General features: G+C 42.6%; 1 protein-coding gene across 2 annotated transcripts in view; it reads right to left on the bottom strand.

Moving 5' to 3' along the window:
• The window catches only part of LOC120028000 (methionine synthase reductase-like), a 42,068-nt gene that overhangs the window by 13,936 nt on the left and 6,988 nt on the right, over positions 1-21,144 (bottom strand). For both annotated transcript variants that reach the window (XM_038973110.1, XM_038973109.1), the window contains exons 8-12: positions 19,710-19,798; positions 19,030-19,210; positions 11,909-11,951; positions 10,033-10,213; positions 9,840-9,958 (exon numbers count right to left, since the gene is read on the bottom strand). In XM_038973110.1, coding sequence (XP_038829038.1) covers positions 9,840-9,958; positions 10,033-10,213; positions 11,909-11,951; positions 19,030-19,210; positions 19,710-19,798 — 613 coding nt within the window. The remainder of the gene's footprint in view (positions 1-9,839; positions 9,959-10,032; positions 10,214-11,908; positions 11,952-19,029; positions 19,211-19,709; positions 19,799-21,144) is intronic.

The raw sequence follows: 21,144 nt of genomic DNA on the forward strand, positions 1-21,144 counted from the left end.
AAATTACTGAAAATGTATGAATTCAGTTTATTGTTAGATGTTTTGGATATCGTCTAGGTCAAGGCCTATATGCTCAGGGCCTGGTTTCCCAATAGCGATGAAAGGTTCACGAGTGTTTAACAATGCAGCTTTCCTACAACAGTAGAAGATGTAACATGCGTTTCCCTAAACACCACGCAGAAAGCATGTGTCAACATGGATACAGCGCTGCTCTCTGACCAGATTTCTCCATTCAAATCTTACCCTAACATTATAATTATAACCTATAATAATGCACTCAATCACAGATTTATTTGGCACATGAATGCGCACGTTGTTACACATCATGAAATATATTGAGCCTACAAATAGAACATTACATGTATTACAATATATTTGAAATATATAGGCCTATGTAGCCTATGGGTGTACTGTATTCATATTTTTATGCAGTCATCTCGGTTTTTATTTTATGTTGATCCTTCGCTTCAAATGCAAAGACATTGGTAACTTTGTATTTGCAGTGAACTTCGTTCCCAAGTTATCGGCGGTCACAGAGAGACTGATAAACAGCTTGATTATACAGTGCCTTCAGAAAGTATTCATACCCCTTGACTTACTCCACATGGTTGTGTTACAGCCTGAATTCAACATGGATTACATCGATATGTTTCTCACCCATCTACACACAGTACCCCATAATGACAAAGTGAAAACATGTTTTTAGAAATGTTTGCAAATGTATTGAAAATGAAATACAGACACTCATTTAGATAACTATTCTCACCCAAGTCAATACATGTTAAAATTACCTTTGGCAGTGATTTCAGCTGTGAGCTGTTCTGGGTAAGTCTCTTAAGAGCTTTGTACACCTGGATTGTACAATATTTGCACATTATTCTTTTAAGAGGAAATCCTTTGGTTTACTTTACCGATAACATATAATAGACATATAAGCAAGTTGCATGATTTATGAATGGCAAAGCGATCAGGGCCGGATTACCGAACAGGCAGACAAGGCACGTACCCCGGGGCTCTCGACCTCCAGGGGGCCCCTAACCAATTGTTGTTTATTTTTTTTGTTGTAGGCCCCCTGGAAGTTGGTGTCTCAGGGACCCAAATGCAGTAGTCCGGCCGTGAAAGGGATATAGGAGATCGACTTTGTGTAGTCAGTTCGACACCTTTTATAAACTAGTCAACTTACTGTTTAGCTGTCAAAGCACAGTAAAATAGCCTACTATGCGCCATGACTTCATGTGGCTGGCTACGTGAAACACGCGAAAGAAAATAAATGAATGTGCCAGAAAACAATAATTAGGCTAAGTCGTGGATTACGACTCATCATTACCACTTACATTATATGGGACATTCACGAGCATCATGCTTTCTCTCTCTTCCGTGTACATTTTTTGGACTGCAGCAGACTGTGTTTCCCTATCACCGCTTGCTTTGTGACTGACATGCAGCCTATCCTATCAATAGATCGCTAGAAGATGCATATAGTTCATTCTAGCGGGAGAGGGCACTACGGACTAGCGAATTGAAACTTTTAAATGAAAGGAAGCCTAGCTAATATGAGGTGGAAAAAGTAACAGTCTGAAAATGATTGTAACCATCTGATTAGCCGACGGCCGGCGCGAATGGAAAAAACTGATGTGTGTGTCTAAATCTCCCCCCTGCACATATGCCCCGCTTCTATAAAAGTGATTACTCCTGTGGCCAACGAGTCTGGCAGGGCTTCCAGAATCCTTTGCACCGAGTTGGCACAAAGACACAAAACACTGAGGCGGTGTGATGCTATCTACACTGCACACCTGCTGTGGGGGGGTGACAGCTCTCTACTGATCACACACACACACACACACACACACACAAACCTTTACTAACGCATCAGTCATCTGGCCATCTAAAAAGGTCAAGCGCCATCACCATGCCCCATCTGGGCAGAGAGAGAGGTGACAAGAGAACAACTATTCAGAAAGGACTAGAGAAGAAAAGCTGGAAGAAGGATGGATGGAGTTCTCATCTCTTTGTGGAGAGTTGCAGTAGTCAGAGGCCCTCAAGGATAAGATGTTACTTCCTGGGTTTAAGACCTAACCTATTCACATCCACAGAATGAGTCATTGTGAGGGGACTGACTGACATCACATTTCTCATTTCCTAAAGCGGTGTGAATTGAAACTCGCTCTGGATGACGATGACAATGTTTTGTAGGAAAAGGACTGGTAATTCACAAGCAAAGTACAGTCGATAGCTTTTCACAAGACCCCTGGATATGACATAGGCCTTTTCTCTGTCATAGCATTCGGACTCCTGAGTCTGGTTCAAGAGGGAATTTTCACAATGTGCCGATGGCGCCGACAGAGATGGTCGCTTCGCGTTCTTAGGAAACTATGCAGTATTTTGTTTTATGCATTATTTCTTATATTGTTATCTTAAATCTTAAATCTTATTACATACAGCCGGGAAGAACCGACGTGAGTAACATACAGCCGTATCCGACGTGAGTAAAATAATTTCAAGGTGTTAACCCTCGCAAGGCTGCCGGCCCAGACGGCATCCCTAGCCGCGTCCTCAGAGCATGCGCAGACCAGCTGGCCGGTGTGTTTACGGACATATTCAATCAATCGTTATCCCAGTCTGCTGTTCCCACATGCTTCAAGAGGGCCACCACTGTTCCTGTTCCCAAGAAAGCTAAGGTAACTGAGCTAAACGACTATCGTAGCACTTACTTCCGTCATCATGAAGTGCTTTGAGAGACTAGTCAAGGATCATATCACCTCCATCCTACCTGACACCCTAAACCCACTCCAATTTGCTTACCGCCCCAATAGGTCCACAGACAACGCAATCGCAATCGCAATCACACTGCCCTAACCCATCTGGACAAGAGGAATACCTATGTAAAAATGCTGTTCATTGACGACAGCTCAGCATTTAACACCATAGTACCCTCCAAACTCGTCATTAAGCTCGAGACCCTGGGTCTTGACCCCGCCCTGTGCAACTGGGTCCTGGACTTTCTGACGGGCCACCCCCAGGTGGTGAGGGTAGGAAACATCTCCACCCCGCTGATCCTCAACACTGGGGCCCCACAAGGGTGCGTTCTGAGCCCTCTCCTGTACTCCCTGTTCACCCACGACTGCGTGGCCATGCACGCCTCCAACTCAATCATCAAGTTTGCAGACAACACTACAGTGGTAGGCTTGATTACCAACAACGACGAGACGGCCTACAGGGAGGAGGTGAGGGCCCTCGGAGTGTGGTGTCAGGAAAATAACTTCACACTCAACGTCAACAAAACAAAGGAGATGATCGTGGATTCAGGAAACAGCAGAGGGAACACCCCCCTATCCACATCGACGGGACAGTAGTGGAGAGGGTAGTAAGTTTTAAGTTCCTCGGCGTACACATCACGGACAAACTGAAATGGTCCACCCACACAGACAGCATGGTGAAGAAGGCGCAACAGTGCCTCTTCAACCTTAGGAGGCTGAAGAAATTTGTCTTGTCACCAAAAACACTCAAACTTTTACAGATGCACAATCGAGAGCATCCTGTCGGGCTGTATCACCGCCTGCTCCGCCCACAACCGTAAGGCTCTCCAGAGGGTAGTGAGGTCTGCACAACGCATCACCGGGGGCAAACTACCTGCCCTCCAGGACACCTACACCACCCGATGTCACAGGAAGGCCAAAAAGATCATCAGGGACAACCACCCGAACCACTGCCTGTTCACCCCGCTATCATCCAGAAGGCGAGGTCAGTACAGGTGCATCAAAGCTGGAACCGAGAGACTGATGGCCTTGAGAAGCTGTTTTTCAGACTGTTAAACAGCCATCACTAACTGCCAACATACTGACTCAAATCTCAAGCCACTTTAATAATAAAAAATTGGATGTAATACATGCATCACTAGTCACTTTAAACAATGCCACTTTATATAATGTTTACATACGATACATTATTCCTCTCATATGTATATACTGTACTCTATACCATCTACTGCATCTTGCCTATGCTGCACGGCCATCGCTAATCCATATATTTATATGTAGACATTCTTATTCATTCCTTTACACTTGTGTGTATAAGGTAGTTGTTGTGATTGTTAGATTACTTGTTAGATATTACTGCACGGTCGGAACTAGAAGCACAAGCATTTCGCTACACTCGCATTAACATCTGCTAACCATGTGTATGTAACCAATCAAATTTGATTTGGAGATGTGGAGAACCTTGACTGGACAAGGTTTCTGAATGCTCCGATTCTGAGCATTCCAATAAGTCTCATGAAGCCTCCCTTGGGTAAGCAGACCAAACAAGTGACATCATCCACTATTGTCAATCTGCAATTCCTGAGTAAAAGTCAGTAAACTAATTTAACTGGGCTCGTCTTCTCTTCCCTCTAGGCCTAGCCTCACTCACCCCTCCACACAAGGAGCAAAATCAATAGGAAAAACATGGCCTCCAATTCTATCACATCTCTGCCCAGAACACAGGCCCCGAGGGATGCAGCATCACAATATTACAGCCAGATACTCCATTTTGGGTCCAAATAAGGCAGTTGCCTTTCAGATGAACAGGAAGCAGGGGAAACTGATTCAGCAGGAGCATGGTCTCCTCTGCCCTTTTTCATGTTCAATGGGGTTTGATGCTCAGCGTAAGATGGTGTTGTGAGAGATTTAAGAGACTGTGATAAAATGTGCCTGTACGCGATGATTCCAGGAAGTGCCACTGAGCTATGATTACTGATGTTTAACATGCCCTATTTTCAATGCATTCAACTGAATATGGCAAACCTATGGAGAGCAGTTTACAATAACAAAAACTCTACCTGTCATCTGATGAACAACCTCAATTAATAATGTCAATCATACCTCTTGTTGCACTGATGAATGAAAACAGCATGCTACCCTGACTGTTTAAGATTTGTAACAACCCAGCCTGATCCTCAGGTAAGGTCATCCTGCTCCATTACTCATCCTTAAGCTCAGACATGGCTAATCAATAGACAGCCAGAGGTCTCCAGATCCCACTGAGACAGTTATGACCCTTCAACCGCTCCCTCTCTCTTTTGCTTCCGTGGTTACAAAGTGGCACAAAGTACTTTTGAAAACATCCATTGATTGACAGAAGCAGAAGGAATGAGGGAAGGGGGAGGGGAGCGGGAGCGACGGAGAAAAGAGGAAAAATTGAAGTGTCCCCATGATGTTTTTGTTGCTTAAAAGGAGGCACCTTCAGGTTTTGTTGGTGATAAAGCATCCTGCTGTCAAAATGAACGTTGTTATCTCTTATCAAAGCACAGCATCTGGGGTAAACGCCTTGTTTGGAATCTTAATTCGGGTACTGTACAAAGCTTTCCTCGTGACAGGTTTTACAATCTGCCAGAACTATGGCAGGGGACATAGAGGTGGAGAAGGAGAAAGAGTGAAGGAGAGAGAGCGGAGGTAGACAAGCAGACTACTAGAGAAAGAGTGAAGGAGAGAGAGCGGAGAAAGACAAGCAGACTACTAGAGAAAGAGTGAAGGAGAGAGAGCGGAGAAAGACAAGCAGACTACTAGAGAAAGAGTGAAGGAGAGAGAGCGGAGAAAGACAAGCAGACTACTAGAGAAAGAGTGAAGGAGAGAGAGCGGAGAAAGACAAGCAGACTACTAGAGAAAGAGAGCAAGACAGACAGAGGGGGGTGGGGGGCATGAAGAGACGAGGGAGAGAAAATAAAAGAGAGAGAAGAGAGACAGGTACACTGAAAGATCGGTTTGCCCCAGCGTCTTCCTCGCCTTCCAGCAGTGAAAAGCTTTATATAGAGAAAAGGACTGTCTATGGAGGAGCACAAAGGAGAGAAAAGCGCTGTCAGACTGCACTTAAGAGGCGAGAAGCTGCCTTTCTACAGCAAATCATCAGGGCTTACTGAAGGTTGCTATGTACCATCACTACCATGTATGTTACTGATTGGTGTTATTGTAGACATTAAACATTTTCAGAATGCTAGAGTGGAATGTCCCAGTTATATCAATCAGGTTTGAAAGAAGGTACATCATGTAACTTGATAGCTATGTAGTCTGGAAAACCTTTCACATGTAAGAGGACGCTTAATTTATGATTCCATGCCCATGATGGCTTGACTCTGAAGTTAAGCAGGATTGGTCCTGATCGGTCCATGGATGAGACCAGATGCTGCTGGAAATGGTGTTGGAGGGCCAGTAGAAGGCACTCTTTCCTCTAGTCTAAAAAAGATCCCAATGCCCCAGGGCAGTGATTGGGGACATTGCCCTGTGTAGGTTGCCGTCTTTCAGACGGAAAGTTAAACGGAATGCATGTCCTGACTCTCTGTGGGCACTAAAGATCCCAAGGCACTTATCGTAAGAGTAGGGGTGTTAACCCTGGTGTCCTGGCTAAATTCCCTATCTGTTCCTCATACCATCATAGCCACCTAATCATTCCATATTGGCTCATTCATCCTCCCTCCTCTCCCCTGTAACTATTCACCAGGTCGTTGGTGTAAATGATGTGTTCTCACTCAACTTACCTGGTACAATAAGGGTTCAGTAAATAAACAATGACATTCCACACAAAACCAACATTGAATTTGCAGTCCCATACTACACTAAAGAAGCCTACTAAGAAAAATAGAGAAACACACACTGGAGAGCTTTTCTCCAGGTGGGACATTGCTAGTTTCTTCTTGGTCAAGGCTAAAGCCTGGGATGTGCCAAGAAACATTGATTTCTTTAGTTGGTGACAAGTTAATGGAAAAGCTTTAACGTGAACTAATGCACTGAACAGCAGGAAGTGATGTCATTGAACGTTGTATGAGAGAACACTCCCTATCACGACCTTGACATTTGGGGTAGTCGGACTAGCAACATAAGTCATTCATCAACCACACACGCGTTGGCGTAGTTGGCGGGTGGCATGTGACCGTGTCATGGTAGGTGTTAGACATTCATCAGTCCTGTGGAGGTGGTGTCCTGCAGGTGCAGACAACAGACAGCTCTCCCCACTGAGAAACATCAGTCACCTTCTAGAACATTCATCACAATGCAGTCCCAACACAAACACACAAGCCATTAACCACCAACACAGCGTCACCTTAATACACCCACACACACACATGATTAACCACCAAACAGCATCACCTCAGAATACTGGCACACACGCACACACACACGCCAGTGAATACCAAACAGTGTCACGTCAGAAGACATCAGAGAAACAAGACAACTAGAGTTGACTGGTAAACAGCTGAGTTGTCAGGAGCTGTCAAGTCACTGTCTGAATCATTGAGGTATAAAAGAACAGTCTGGAAGAAACATTCAGGCCAGCAAAGTGTTTCAATATGGAAACAACTTTATTCGTACTGTCACAATGACGAGTGATACTGGGTATTCTAGGTGTATAAAAAGAATCAAACCGGATATAACTTTATTTAGACAGAGTCCTAATAACATGGTGTAAGATGTTAGTAGGATGTTGGTGTACGTAGATCTATGGGGGTCATGACATTTTGTGTAAGCTGTAGGCTTGTTCATTTAGCAGACAAGATACACTTATAAGTCACGTGCCATTATATGATTTTATAGTAAGACTACGACAATTGAACTTAACTGAATAAAATAGAAATGATATTTTTCCCATTCCGGAGCGAGTGCAAATATGAAGTGGCTATGTTGATCGTAAAAGTGACCATTTGAAACAGGTCTAAATACGCTAGATTTAGAGTTATTTGGCAACTTTAGTTGTGAATGACATAAACCTTACAATGTCTTAGAAATCTAAACATATATGGGCTGTATGATGCGTCTATAGGCTATTGATGATTTGAGAAAATAGCAAAAAAAGCTTGCGTTCCATGCCTTGGGCTGCACACACTGTTCTCTCCTCTAGGAAGGGTATCAGATTTTCACTATTCTCAATTTCATCTTGTCTTTACTAATATGTCAAATTAGTTTCGATTTAGAATTGTCCATTATCATACGGGCAAGAACAGGGGCAGGGGGGAAAAAGACACGTCATCCATATGCACTCGAATAGTGAAAGGAGGCCGCATACCCGCTGGTTCGTTTTTCAGGCTATTCCGATTATCTCCAGCCCTGTTGCGGCATTTAGCCAGTGCTTAATTTGGAAAACCTAGTGAAATCTGTTTGGGAACATCAATAGTAACATGTATTCACAACTAAACCTATTTCATTCAACTGTTGACATTCCCTCTTTCTGTATTAAGGAGAGAGAGGAGGTGGAAACACATGGTGGTGAGATATTATGTAGCTAAAAGGTCATGTGTCAGCCTATTAATTATGAAAATATATATTTTTAAATCCCCCATTACTAGGCTATTCAAAATCAAATACACTAAGTGTAGGCTTAGCCATCCCGCACAATCAATGAACCAGCATAGGCCTATGCATATGCATAAACTCTAATATGCATATGGGTGTTTTGAATGAATCATCACCTTAGAAAGCCCTGCCCATTTCATTGTGTTAAGCTTTGAAACAACATCCACAATGACCATGTTTTCCACTCAGTTTCAACCTGTTGTTGAACTTCTTTTTTCAAATTGATCAATCACAGTGAAGTGAGTTTTAAAAGGATGATACTGTTTTGATGATAAGTGTTTGATGTGATTTTCCATTGCATTTGCATTGCTGTTAGATGGACAACAGAGCCCTGAGTACCAGGCCATTAGGACCTGATGGAAGGACAGTATAGCCCTGAGTACCAGGCCATTAGGACCTGATGGAAGGACAGTAGAGCCCTGAATACCAGGCCATTAGGACCTGGTGGTCGTTAGTGAGTTGGGTACTAACAACACATGTCCAGAGTGCATACTAGGAGGTTACCGTGACTCAACGATCATGTGGAATTTTACTGCAGTGACTGCCGGTGTGGCGGTAATACAGTCACGGCAACAGCCCTGGCAACAGCCCTAGGTGTAAGATGATGTTAGTAGGCTTAGCTACCACAAATGACTCACAAAGTTAATCTTGTCAAATTACACCAAGCAGCACCTTTTACAAGCCATTATTTATGTATTCCATCATTGTTAACAGCTGGTCTTTTACAAGGCACACGCGTGTGCGCGCACACACACAGATGTACACACGTTCACACACTCGCACACAGGTCAATATTGCTTTTACACCTCCACAGTAATCACCAGCTATGATTTACATTAATGACACACAGACGGTCTACTGGTCTCTCTACATTAAAATCAATACGTCTCCATCGGCCAGTTTGACCCATAACTGTTCATTAGAGTCATAAACACCAGACAGACAAACTGCAGCTCTGGAATGGCTTGACTTATTACCTCAGTGGGATGTTGCCCTTAGGCACAGATCTAGGATCAGCTTACCTTCTCCAAATCCTGACCTTAACCTTTAGGGGTAGAATGCAAAGCTGACCTTCGATCAGCATTTAGAGGCCAGGCAATTTCCTCCTACAGGTAGTTTAAGTGAAGTAGAAGTGTTAATCACAGCCATGTCTGCAATATTACTACCACCATTAAACCACCATCCAAGACATTTTGGAAAGAGTGTTGTGAATCTTTGATGGGATCTATTGTAAATGATTATGGAGATTAATGCAAAACCTTGATTAACTACCACTCGACATCACAGTTAACACTTGATTTGGTGACACACTCATCAAAGCTGAAACACTTCCTGTTGCGTCATGGTTGTTATAGCAGCCTAGTGATTAACATATTTACTCAGAGAGTAAGCTTCACAATAAGTTTGTCATCAAAACATAAACAACACACCAGTTCCACTAATCAGACAAACAAGCATCACTTATAACAGAAGAGTAGCCTGGGAGGGTTAGTATGAATCCTCCATCTTTGAGAGCTGTACCTTTGTTGTAGGAAACCAATGAAGGGTGCGACGCCGGTGCCTGGTCCAATCATGATGAGGGGTTTTGAGAGGTCAGAGGGCAGGCGGAAGGAGCAGTTCTCACGCAGACTAACATGGACCTGGGGTCAAACGTAAAAAAGTGTTACGGTGTGTCACACGTGCACACACACACACAGGTTACTCCTCTACTCACCTTAGGGAGGGCTGGGGTGCTGGAGGGCTGAGCCTTCCTAGGGTGCAACAGAATGGGGTCGACGAGGTCAGAGAGCCAACCAGTACACAGGCCCTGCCTCCCCGTGGGTCTCCAAGTGCATGCTGGAAACTCTATGACGTTGAACACAAAGTGCAGCCGACCTGGGTGTCTCATACTGGAACTGGAGGAGAGAGGGAGGGAAAGAGGAGAGAACGGAAGACAAAGTGAGAGGGGTTATAGCAAGGCAAGTGTGATTTATTTTAGAATGCATTGTTTTGAATTATAATGACCCAACCGAAGCCGGGCTGGTTGTCCGCTTTGACGCCTCGCTCAATTAGAACGTGTCTCTATTTTTGCATTTTATCGCTGGCACACAAAACTATAAAAATGGCATTATTCATTTTTTCCCAAGCTCATTTAAATTGGAAGATGTAGCTACGGGTTGGGGCTTTACCATACATGCTAAATTAGACCAATTCATCCACTTACAGAAACATCGCTAGCAGCAAAGATGATTGGAAATATCGTGCTAGCATACAGTCACTCCTCTGCCTGTCCTTTCCACCCGCCTAGCTCCGCTTGCTTCGCCCGCCCCCTTTTGGTGAGTCTTTCACTTTCGTGTACAATCTTGTTGTAACAATAAAGTATTTGCCCCCTTTCTGATTTACTCTATTTTTGCATATTTCGCAAAAGTTGAGAAATGTAGAAAGGGGACAAATACTTTTTCACAGCAACTATAAGTGCATTTTAGCAGACGCTGTGGCTGACTGTATACCATAGCAAGGAAGTAAGAGTTCTGTTGGTGCACCACTCATTAGGCTATGGAAATACGTGTGAAAGTTAATGTGATACATCATTAGATACTGTAGATGTGCTACAATAGGTAGATGAAATAGGGGATGCTATACTCAACATTGCACAGAGTAAACAAGCCTTTGGTTCTCATCCACAAACACTAACTGTACCCTCTCTCTTTCTTTAATATCCGCCTCTTTCTCCCTCTTTCGCTTATTCCTCTCCATCTAGTGGAATGCTCTCTCTCTCTCACATTTTGATTTCTCTTCCTCAATCTTTCTTCCCCCTCTCTGATTTTCAGTCTTCCCATTCTGCAGGTCTCTGGGGACCTCTATTGACCACAGTATCAATGATGCAGCCTCCTAATGCTCCAGCTGCATCTGATCGACTACAGTTCTCCCACCAAAGCACGCACACCGTAAAAAAAAAAACACACAGCTTCAGACAAACACAACTAATGAGCATAGGAAACCAGTGTTGACATGTTTAAAATGGTACTAATGGACAGTAATGTAAGTGATAATGTAATGGTTTCCCACTCTCATTTGTTATGTGTTAGTGTGTGTGTGTGTGTGTGTGTGTGTGTGTGTGTGTGTGTGTGTGTGTGTGTGTGTGTGTGTGTGTGTGCGTGTGTGTGTGTTAATCTGAATACTTGTTAGTCTCGTGGCAAGGAAACAAAACACAAAGCCGATTTAACTTATTTTAGGAAAACAGCCCTAATGTTGGAAAACAAAACATCATTATGTTGTCATCCAGAGTCACATTTATTTACTTTCCAAGCTATAGCACATCATATTTTACATATAGCAGGTTTGTAAACGACCAAAGAGTCTACTTCGTGTTTTTATATTGCAATACTGGCATCGTCCCGGCCATAGGATAAACATTCTGCTATTGACCTGAACCTCTACTGTGAACATCGGTTTGCCTTCACAACAGACCAACATCCACATGACTACATTCAATGTGCATTCACCCATTTTAGGTTTGTTTGATTTGGATCACAAAATGAAGAAGCAAAGTATGCGCCTGGGTTAAACATTAGGAAAACTATGAAGTAGGAACTACGAGACCAGCTTACCTTGCCGCTGAGTACGGTCTTGGTTGCAGTTTAGGCAAATGTTCTGAAAGAAAAAGGAAAACAACTGGTGGAAGCATATTACCTCTGATGTTTCCTTCATATCACTGTTCCTGTCTGATGTTTCCTTCATATCACTGTTCCTGCCTGATGTTTCCTTCATATCACTATTCCTGCCTGATGTTTCCTTCATATCACTATTCCCTCTGATGTTTCCTTCATATCACTGTTCCTGCCTGATGTTTCCTTCATATCACTATTCCTGCCTGATGTTTCCTTCATATCACTATTCCTGCCTGATGTTTCCTTCATATCACTATTCCTGCCTGATGTTTCCTTCATATTACTATTCCTGCCTGATGTTTCCTTCATATCACTATTCCTGCCTGATGTTTCCTTCATATCACTATTCCTGCCTGATGTTTCCTTCATATCACTATTCATGCCAAATGTTTCCTTCATATCACTGTTCCTGCCTGATGTTTCCTTCATATCACTGTTCCTGCCTGATGTTTCCATCATATCACTATTCATGCCTGATGTTTCCTACATATCACTGTTCCTGCCTGATGTTTCCTTCATATCACTGTTCATGCCTGATGTTTCCATCATATCACTATCCCTGTCTGATGTTCCCATCATATCACTATCCCTGTCTGATGTTTCCATCATATCACTATCCCTGTCTGATGTTCCCATCATATCACTATCCCTGTCTGATGTTTCCATCTATAGCACTATCCCTGTCTGATGTTTCCATCTATATCACTATCCCTGTCTGATGTATCCATCTAGATCCATATCCCTTGTCTGATGTTTCCATCTAGATCACTAACCCTGTTGGATGTTTCTATCTACACTAAAGGTCAAATGTTTTTGAACACCTACTCATTCAATGGTTTTTCTTTATTTTTACTATTGTAAAAATACACAAAATACATCTACATTGTAGAATAATAGTGAACACATCAAAATTATGAAATTACACATGGAATCATGTAGTAACCCCAAAAAATGTATTATATAACATATTTGAGATTTTTCAAATAGCCACCCTTTGCCTTGATGACAGCTTTGCACACTCTTGGCATTCTCTCAACCATCATCACCTGGAATGTTTTTCATAAGTCTTGAAGTAGTTCCCACATAAGCTGAGCACTTGTTGGCTGCTTTTCCTTCTCTCTGCGGTTCAACTCATCCCAAACCACCTCAATTTGGTGGAGTCCAGGTAATCTGTATTAGTAGTGGCTTCTATTAAGCAATTTGACCATGAAGGACTGATTCACGCAGTCTCCCCTGAACAGACTATGTTGAGATGTGTCTGTTACTTGAACTCTGTGAAGCATTTATTTGGGCTGCAATTTCTGAGGCTGGTAACTCTAATGAACTTATCCTCTGCAGCAGAGGTAACTCTGGGTCTTCCTTTCCTGTGGCGGTATTCATGAGAGCCAGTTTCATCATAGCGCTTGATGGGTTTTGCGACTGCACTTGAAACTTAACGTTTTTGAAATGTTCCATATTGACTGACCTTCATGTCTTAAAGTAATGATGGACTGTCGTATCAAATCAAAATGTATTAGTCACGTGTGCCTAATACAACAGTGAATATTACAATGAAATGCTTACTTACGAGACCCTAACCAACAATGCAGTTTCAAAAAAATACAGAAAGAATAAGAGACAAAAGTAACAAGTAATTAAAGAGCAGCAGTAAAATAACAATAGCGAGACTATATACAGGGGTGTAGTGATACAGAGTCAATGATACAGAGGCAACGGTTAGTTCAGGTAGTATGTACATGTAGGTAGAGTTATTAAAGTGACTATGCATAGATGACAACAGAGAGTAGCAGTGGTGTAAAGAGAGGGAGAGGGGCAATGCAAATAGTCTGGGTAGCCATTTGACTAGATGTTCAGGAGTCTTATGGCTTGGGGTTAGAAGCCTCTTGGACCTAGACTTGGCGCTCCGGTACCGCTTGCCATGCGGTAGCAGAGAGAACAGTCTATGACTAGAGTAGCTGGAGTCTGACAATTTTTAGGGCCTTCCTCTGACACCGCCTGGTATAGAGGTCCTGGATGGCAGGAGGCTTGGCCCCAGTGATGTACTGGGCTGTACACACTACCCTCTGTAGTGCCTTGCGGTCAGAGGCCGAGCAGTTGCCATACCAGGCAGTGATGCAACCAGTCAGGATGCTCTCGATGGTGCAGCTGTGAAACCTTTTCAGGATCTGAGGACCCATGCCAAATCTTTTCGGTCTTCTGAGGGGGAATAAGTTTTGTTGTGCCCTCTTCACGACTGTCTTGGTTTGCTTAGACCATGTTAGTTTGTTGGTGATGTGAACACCAAGGAACTTGAAGCTCTCAACCTGCTCCACTGCAGCCCCATCGATGAGAATGGGTGCGTGCTCGGTCCTCCTTTTCTTGTAGTCCACAATCATCTCCTTTGTCTTGATCACATTGAGGGAGAGGTTGTTGTCCTGGCACCACACGGCCAGGTCTCTGACCTCCTCCCTATAGGCTGTCTCAGGTGAGCCATAGTTCGAGACTTCCTTAGATATCGAAGACCAGCTGTTGTTTACAAAAATACATAGTCCGCCGCCCCTTGCCTTACCAGTCGCCGCTGTTCTATCCTGCCGGTACATCGTATAACCAGCCAACTCTATGTTGATATTGTCATTGTTCAGCCACGACTCCGTGAAGCATAAGATGTTACAGTTTTAAATGTCCCGTTGGTAGTTTAATCTTCCTCGTAACTCGGCGATTTTATTCTCCAAAGATTGCACGTTTGCTAGCAGAATGGACGGAAGTGGGGGTTTATTCGATCGCCTACAAATTCTCAGAAGGCAGCCCACCCTTCGACCCCTCTTTCTCCAACTCCTCTTCATGATCACAGGGATCGGGGCCGGTTCCCAAGGAAGCAGTATATCCTTCGCGTCGGGCTCGTCAGAGTTGTGAAAGGAAAAACGGATTCTGCTAGTCCGTGGTGAGTAATTTCAGTCTGGATGTCTAGAAGATCTTTTCGGTCATAAGAGACGGTAGCGGCAACATTATGTACAAAATAAGTACAAAAATAACAAACAATGCAAATAAACTAACAAAAAAACAATCGGCTGAGGGAATGTAAAACGTCTGCCTTCTTCTCCGGCGCCATCTTACACTTTGCTTATTTGAGCTGTTCTTGCCATAATATGGACATGGTATTTTACCAAATAGGGATATTTTCTGTAAACCCCCCTACCTTGTCACAACACAACACAACTGATTGGCTCAAATGCATTAACCTGTTAGGCTGGCTGGCCCGACACCGGTACACTTATGACAACATCCAGCTCAAGTGCAGGGCGCGAAATTCAAAAGATATTTTTTTTAAATATTTAACTTTCACACATTAACAAGTCCAAGACACCAGATGAAAGATACACTTCTTGTGAATCAAGCCAACATGTCCGATTTTTAAAATGTTTTACAGGGAAGACAAAATATGTAAATCTATTAGCTAACCACGTTAGCAAAAGACACCACTTTTCTAACTCCATCAGTTTCTTACTCCATCAGGTGCTATCACAAATTCGACCAAATAAAGATATAAATAGCCACTAACCAAGAAACAAATTCATCAGATGACAGTCTGATAACATATTTATTGTATAGCATATGTTTTGTTCGAAAAATTTGCATATTTCATGTATAAACCATAGTTTACATTTCAGCTACAATCAGAAATTGCACCGAAAGCAGCCATAATATTTACAGACACCAACGTCAAATAGCTAATTACTCATCATAAAACATTTCTGAAAAATACATAGTGTGCAGCAATTGAAAGACAGGCATCTTGTGATTCCAAACAATATTTCCGATTTATTAAATGTTTTACAGCGAAAACAAAATGTAACGCTATATTAGCATAGCCACGATAGCCAGAAACACTTGGGCGCCCACGACCAGTTCACATGCACGACAGATATATGAAATAACATCATAAAGTGGGTCTTACTTTTGCTGATCTTTCATCAGAATGTTGAACAAGGTGTCCTCTGTCCAGATGAGTCGTTGTTTGGATTCAGAATGGCAAATTTCCCTCTTCACTTAGCATTGGCACTAGCCGAGTGGCACAATTCTCTCCAACGTAATCAAAGTCAGAGGACGGAACACGGCAAAACTCCCGAAAAAATGTCAATAATCTGATTAAACTATATTGAAAAAACATACATTACGATGATATGGTCACATGTATCAAAAAAATTCCGAGCCGGGGATAGTTGTCGTCTATTACGGCAGCAAAACAGAACGCAATGCCACTTCCTTGTAGCGCGTTTCAGAGTACCGGAAGTGGACGGTCATGTCAAAGAAATAGCTTTTATTCTACCTCAGACCAAGATGAACACAAAATTTCTTCTCTCACATCCTCTTGACACCAAGAGGAAGGCGTATGGAGTGTAAGTAGACTCCTAAGTGGCATGGCCATATATAGGCATCAAGTTGAACAGAGCATATATTTCTGACATTGCACTTCCTGGTCAGGAAAAGTGCTGCCAAAGGAGTTCTGTTTCACTCAGAGAAATAATTCCAACGGTTTTAGAAACTAGAGAGTGTTTTCTATCCAAAAAGAATAATAATATCCATATTGTACGAGCAAGATTTGAGTAGGAGGCCGTTTGAAATGGGCACGATTTCACTGGCTACTCAACACTTTGCCTTGCAGCCATAAGAAGTTTAAGGAAGAAATTCCACAAATTAACTTAAGGCACACCTGTTCATTGAAATGCATTCCAGGTGACTACCTCATGAAGCTGGTTGAAAGAATGCCAAGAGTGTGCAAAGCTGTCAAAGGCAAAAGGGTGACTATTTGAAGAATCTCAAAAATATATATATTTTGATCTGTTTAACACTTTTTTGGTTACTACATGATTGCATACGTGTTATTTCATAGTTGTGATGTATTTTCTATTATTCTACAATGTAGAAAATAGTAAAAATAAAGAAAAACCGTTGAATGAGTAGAGGTTCTAAAACTTTTGACCGGTAGTGTATATCACTATCCCTGTCTGATGTTTCCATCTAGATCACTAAGAATGGAGGAATGGGAGGAGGACGCTACTAAGTCCTATTTTCTCAGCGCACACACAGGTTTATTTTAGGGCATACTTCTGTATTAATTAAATCTAAAAGTTATACACTTGTGAGCTCCCTAGAGTGCAGATCTGGTGCCTGTGGGATGGAGCTAGTTAATGTCCACCTTATTTCAATGTCAGCCGTAAAGGTGCCCTCTTTTGGGGTAATTTGGTGTCTGGCCATGAGGCCTCTGAGGAATATGGTGCAGGAAAATAGTTTGAGTTAAATTGTATACTAAAATGAGTAATATCAGTGGTTAGGGAACGGTAAAAAAATATTTATCAATTTTCATCTGCTAAAATACCCTCAAACCCACTCAAGTAGAGAACGTCATTTACACTACACCATATGCACCAGCTCTAGGAGTTCTGACAAAAATGAAATGTTTTTCCCTTCAACCCTAAGGTATCCCAAACAGCTGGACAGAAAGAGGAGAGAGAGAGACAGCCTGTAGAGTGTGCGAGAGAGACAGTGTCAGAGAGACGCAGAGAGAGAAAGAATCAAAACAGCTGGACTTCTCTCTTCTACAGTAAACAACTCCGGGTGTATCACTGAGAAATGTGGTACCCAGCACCCCCAGGCACTGCTGGAATTATATCACTCCCTGCCATCCCCATTTCCTCAGTGACAGGTTTAACATGCCCATTAACAGTCTCATTCCCTTTCCGTTTGTCTACAGCTCGGCCATACCTCAGAGTTGACAGCTGACTTTCGATCACTATGACAACATGTCACAACTGGGGGACAATTTATACATCACTGGGAGAAGGAATCTGATGCATATCACAAGATATTCCTTTAATATTTTGTAGTAGTGTGAGATTTTTCACGCCATGAGTGACAGCTCATTTTTTGTTGTAAAAAAAAATATTTAAAAAAGTCTGTTCCTTCAGGTTTTTGGCCATTGCACAGGAGTCACAATGAGAAAGCATAACCCCAAAGTGGATAACTATTACAAATCACCTATTTATCCAACCTTTACATTCCACAGCATCTGTAGCTAGCGAATGATTAGGCGCAAAGCTTTTAAACTCACTCAGTGAAGCTAAATGGGGAGTGGCCAGTAAATGTGTTAACACCGAGACACTGTCAGAGCAGTAGTGATCGTTAACCCCTGGCCTGCCCTGCCCTCCACAGCTCTGTAGCTCTGTCCCTGTCAAATGTAGGACAGTCAATGACAGGACCCCAGCAACAGCTGGTGGCCCCGAAACGCTTCCACCAGCACATTCTTCACCAGCCGTACTAATGTCCCCATTTACAAATGGCCAGATTTCTGCATTGCTCGGTTCCACTACTGGAAAGGTGCTGCAGTTAGCAAAAGGGCCCAAAATAACTTTGACATTGGATATTAAGCTGTGACACAGCTCTTTTGAGGGAGTACACTGCAAAGTACAAGTGCAAGTAGGACAAGTAACAGTTGCTGTCAAAGCATTTTTTATGAATATTAGATTGCTTAGATTACTTGTATATATTCATCTAATATAAATGCCCTTTCCCATAGGCTAAAACAAAATCTACACAAGTCATCATCAGAGCAATTCTAGGCCTTATGCCATGAGAGACTATAATGCCAGACTGTCTGCAGCCAACAGTTCTCCATGTCAGGGGCGACCAAATGGTGAGTCAGGAAGCACTGGTGGGTCACAAGAATAAGAATATGCCATTTAAAAATGTCATTTTTGAAGTCACAGATAACAAATTGATTGAAGCAATGCAGGAACATTGGTTTGGTCATTTGGGATTCAGTAAAATGTATGAAAAACCCAGGTGGAGTAAATAAAAAAAAGGTTAAAAAGAAGGAAAAGAGTGAAGTAGGGGAAAACACTATGTACAATTTGACTGAACCTGCATTTACTGAGGCTATACTGCCCTCTGCTGGATAGAGAAATAGCAGTACCTGCCTGTATTGGTGATCATTCGAAACTAGAGCCATGTTTTGTGACATGTAAATCAACGCACTCTGATTAGCTCAAACATTATGACTGACAGGAGAGGGAGTGAGTTCTGACCTATGAGAAGACTGAGAGAGGGTTGGCAGGCAGGAAAAGCCCTGAGCAGGTCCAATAGTCCGAGGCTGGGGTCTCTGACATAGAGGTTGTAGTCGGCTGATCCCTGTTTACTACACAGCTCCTGTAGTCTCCTCCTCTCGCCACTGTCTTCTGTACACTCTACCAGGGAACGAAGAAATGCCTGGGGGGGGGGGGGGGGGGGGGGAGAAAGAGAGAGAAAGAGAAAAAGAGAAAGAAGAGAAAGAAAAGAAGAGAATAGTATCAGATAGATTAAGCCTAATTCTAGACTAAAAATTAAATCGTTTTTTAAAATAGTTTTTCAGTCCAGTATTTCGCTTAATCTGTGTCCGGAAAACCACCCCATACACACAATACAAAACAGAGATTTCACACAGTTACATCTGGCCGACTAGTCAGGTTGTTTCTGCATTCAACAATGTTACATTGCCACCTTGCCAAACAAGACAATGAAAAGTTGGCAGAGGCAGGCTGGCACCCAGGCTACATTCCTGCAGCCTACTGTACCTGCCAACCCTGCTACCTTAGGTGTCTGCCAAACATGCTCCGTAGAAGATAGACTAAAGGGAGTCTTTGTCCTACTGCAGTGCAGTAACCTTTCACAGTCAGGTTTGGGTTCTGAACTGGGTAGTTCAGGTATAGAGCGTGAATGCAGAAGGGACCTTCTTAGGGACAGTCCTGAGCTCCAGACTCCAGGTGAGCATGTAGGTTAGAGTGCTGTTCTCTGGGATGTAGGAGGGGAGATGAGCAGCTGGAGGGGAAACAACACAATCAACTTTACATCCATTACAGATGTGAGTAGTTACATGCAGTTTTATATAGTTTAAATGTCATGACTAAATCGCAATGATACATACACACATACATACATATATACACACATACATACATACATACATACATACATACATACATATATATATGTATACATACACACACACATATAAATACATACACACACATATACACGGAAGTTTACATACACTTAGGTTGGAGTCATTAAAACTCGTTTTTCAACCACTCCACAAATTTCTTGTTAAACTATAGTTTTGGCAAGTCGGTTAGGAGACCTACTTTGTGCATGAGACAAGTAATTTTTCCAACAATTGTTTACAGACAGATTATTTCACTTATAATTCACTGTATCACAATTCCAGTGGGTTAGAAGTTTACATACACTAAGTTGACTGTGCCTTTAAACAGCTTGGAAAATTCCAGAAAATGACATCATGGCTTTAGAAGCTTCTGATAGGCTAATTGATATCATTTGAGTCAAATGGAGGTGTACCTGTGGATGTATTTCAAGGCCTACCTTCAAACTCAGTGCCACTTTGCTTGACATCATGGGGAAATCAAAAGAAATCAGCCAAGATGCTGGAGGAAAGAGGTACAAAAGTATCTATACCCACAGTAAAACGAGTCTTATATCGACATAACCTGAAAAGGCCTCTAAGCAAGGAAGAAGCCACTGCTCCAAAACCGCCATAAAAAAAGCCAGACTACTGTTTGCAACTGCACATGGGGACAAAGATTGTACTTTTGGAGAAATGTCCTCTGGTCTGATGAAACAAAAATGGAACTGTTTGGCCATAATGACCATCGTTATGTTTGGAGGAAAAAGGGAGAGGCTTGCAAGCCGAAGAACATCACCCCAATCGTGAAGCACGGAGGTGGCAGCATCATGTTGTGGGGGTGCTTTGCTGCAGGAGGGACTGGTGCACTTCACAAAATAGATGACATCATGAAAAAGGAAAATGATATGGATATATTAAATCAACATCTCAAGACCTCAGTCAGGAAGTTAAAGCTTGGTCGCAAATGGGTCTTCCAAATGGACAACGACCCCAAGCATACTTCCAAAGTTGTGACAAAACGGCTTAAGGACAACAAAGTCAAGGTATTGGAGTGGCCATCACAAAGCCCTGACCTCAATCCTATGGAAAATTTGTGGGCAGAACTGAAAAGGCGTGTGCGAGCAAGGAGGCCTACAAACCTGACTCAGTTACACCAGCTCTGTCAGGAGGAATGGGACAAAATTCACCCAACTTATTGTGGGAAGCTTGTGGAAGGCTACCCAAAACATTTGACCCAAGTTAA

Source organism: Salvelinus namaycush, chromosome 33 (assembly GCF_016432855.1).
Source record: "Salvelinus namaycush isolate Seneca chromosome 33, SaNama_1.0, whole genome shotgun sequence".
Classification (NCBI taxonomy): Eukaryota; Metazoa; Chordata; class Actinopteri; order Salmoniformes; family Salmonidae; genus Salvelinus; species Salvelinus namaycush.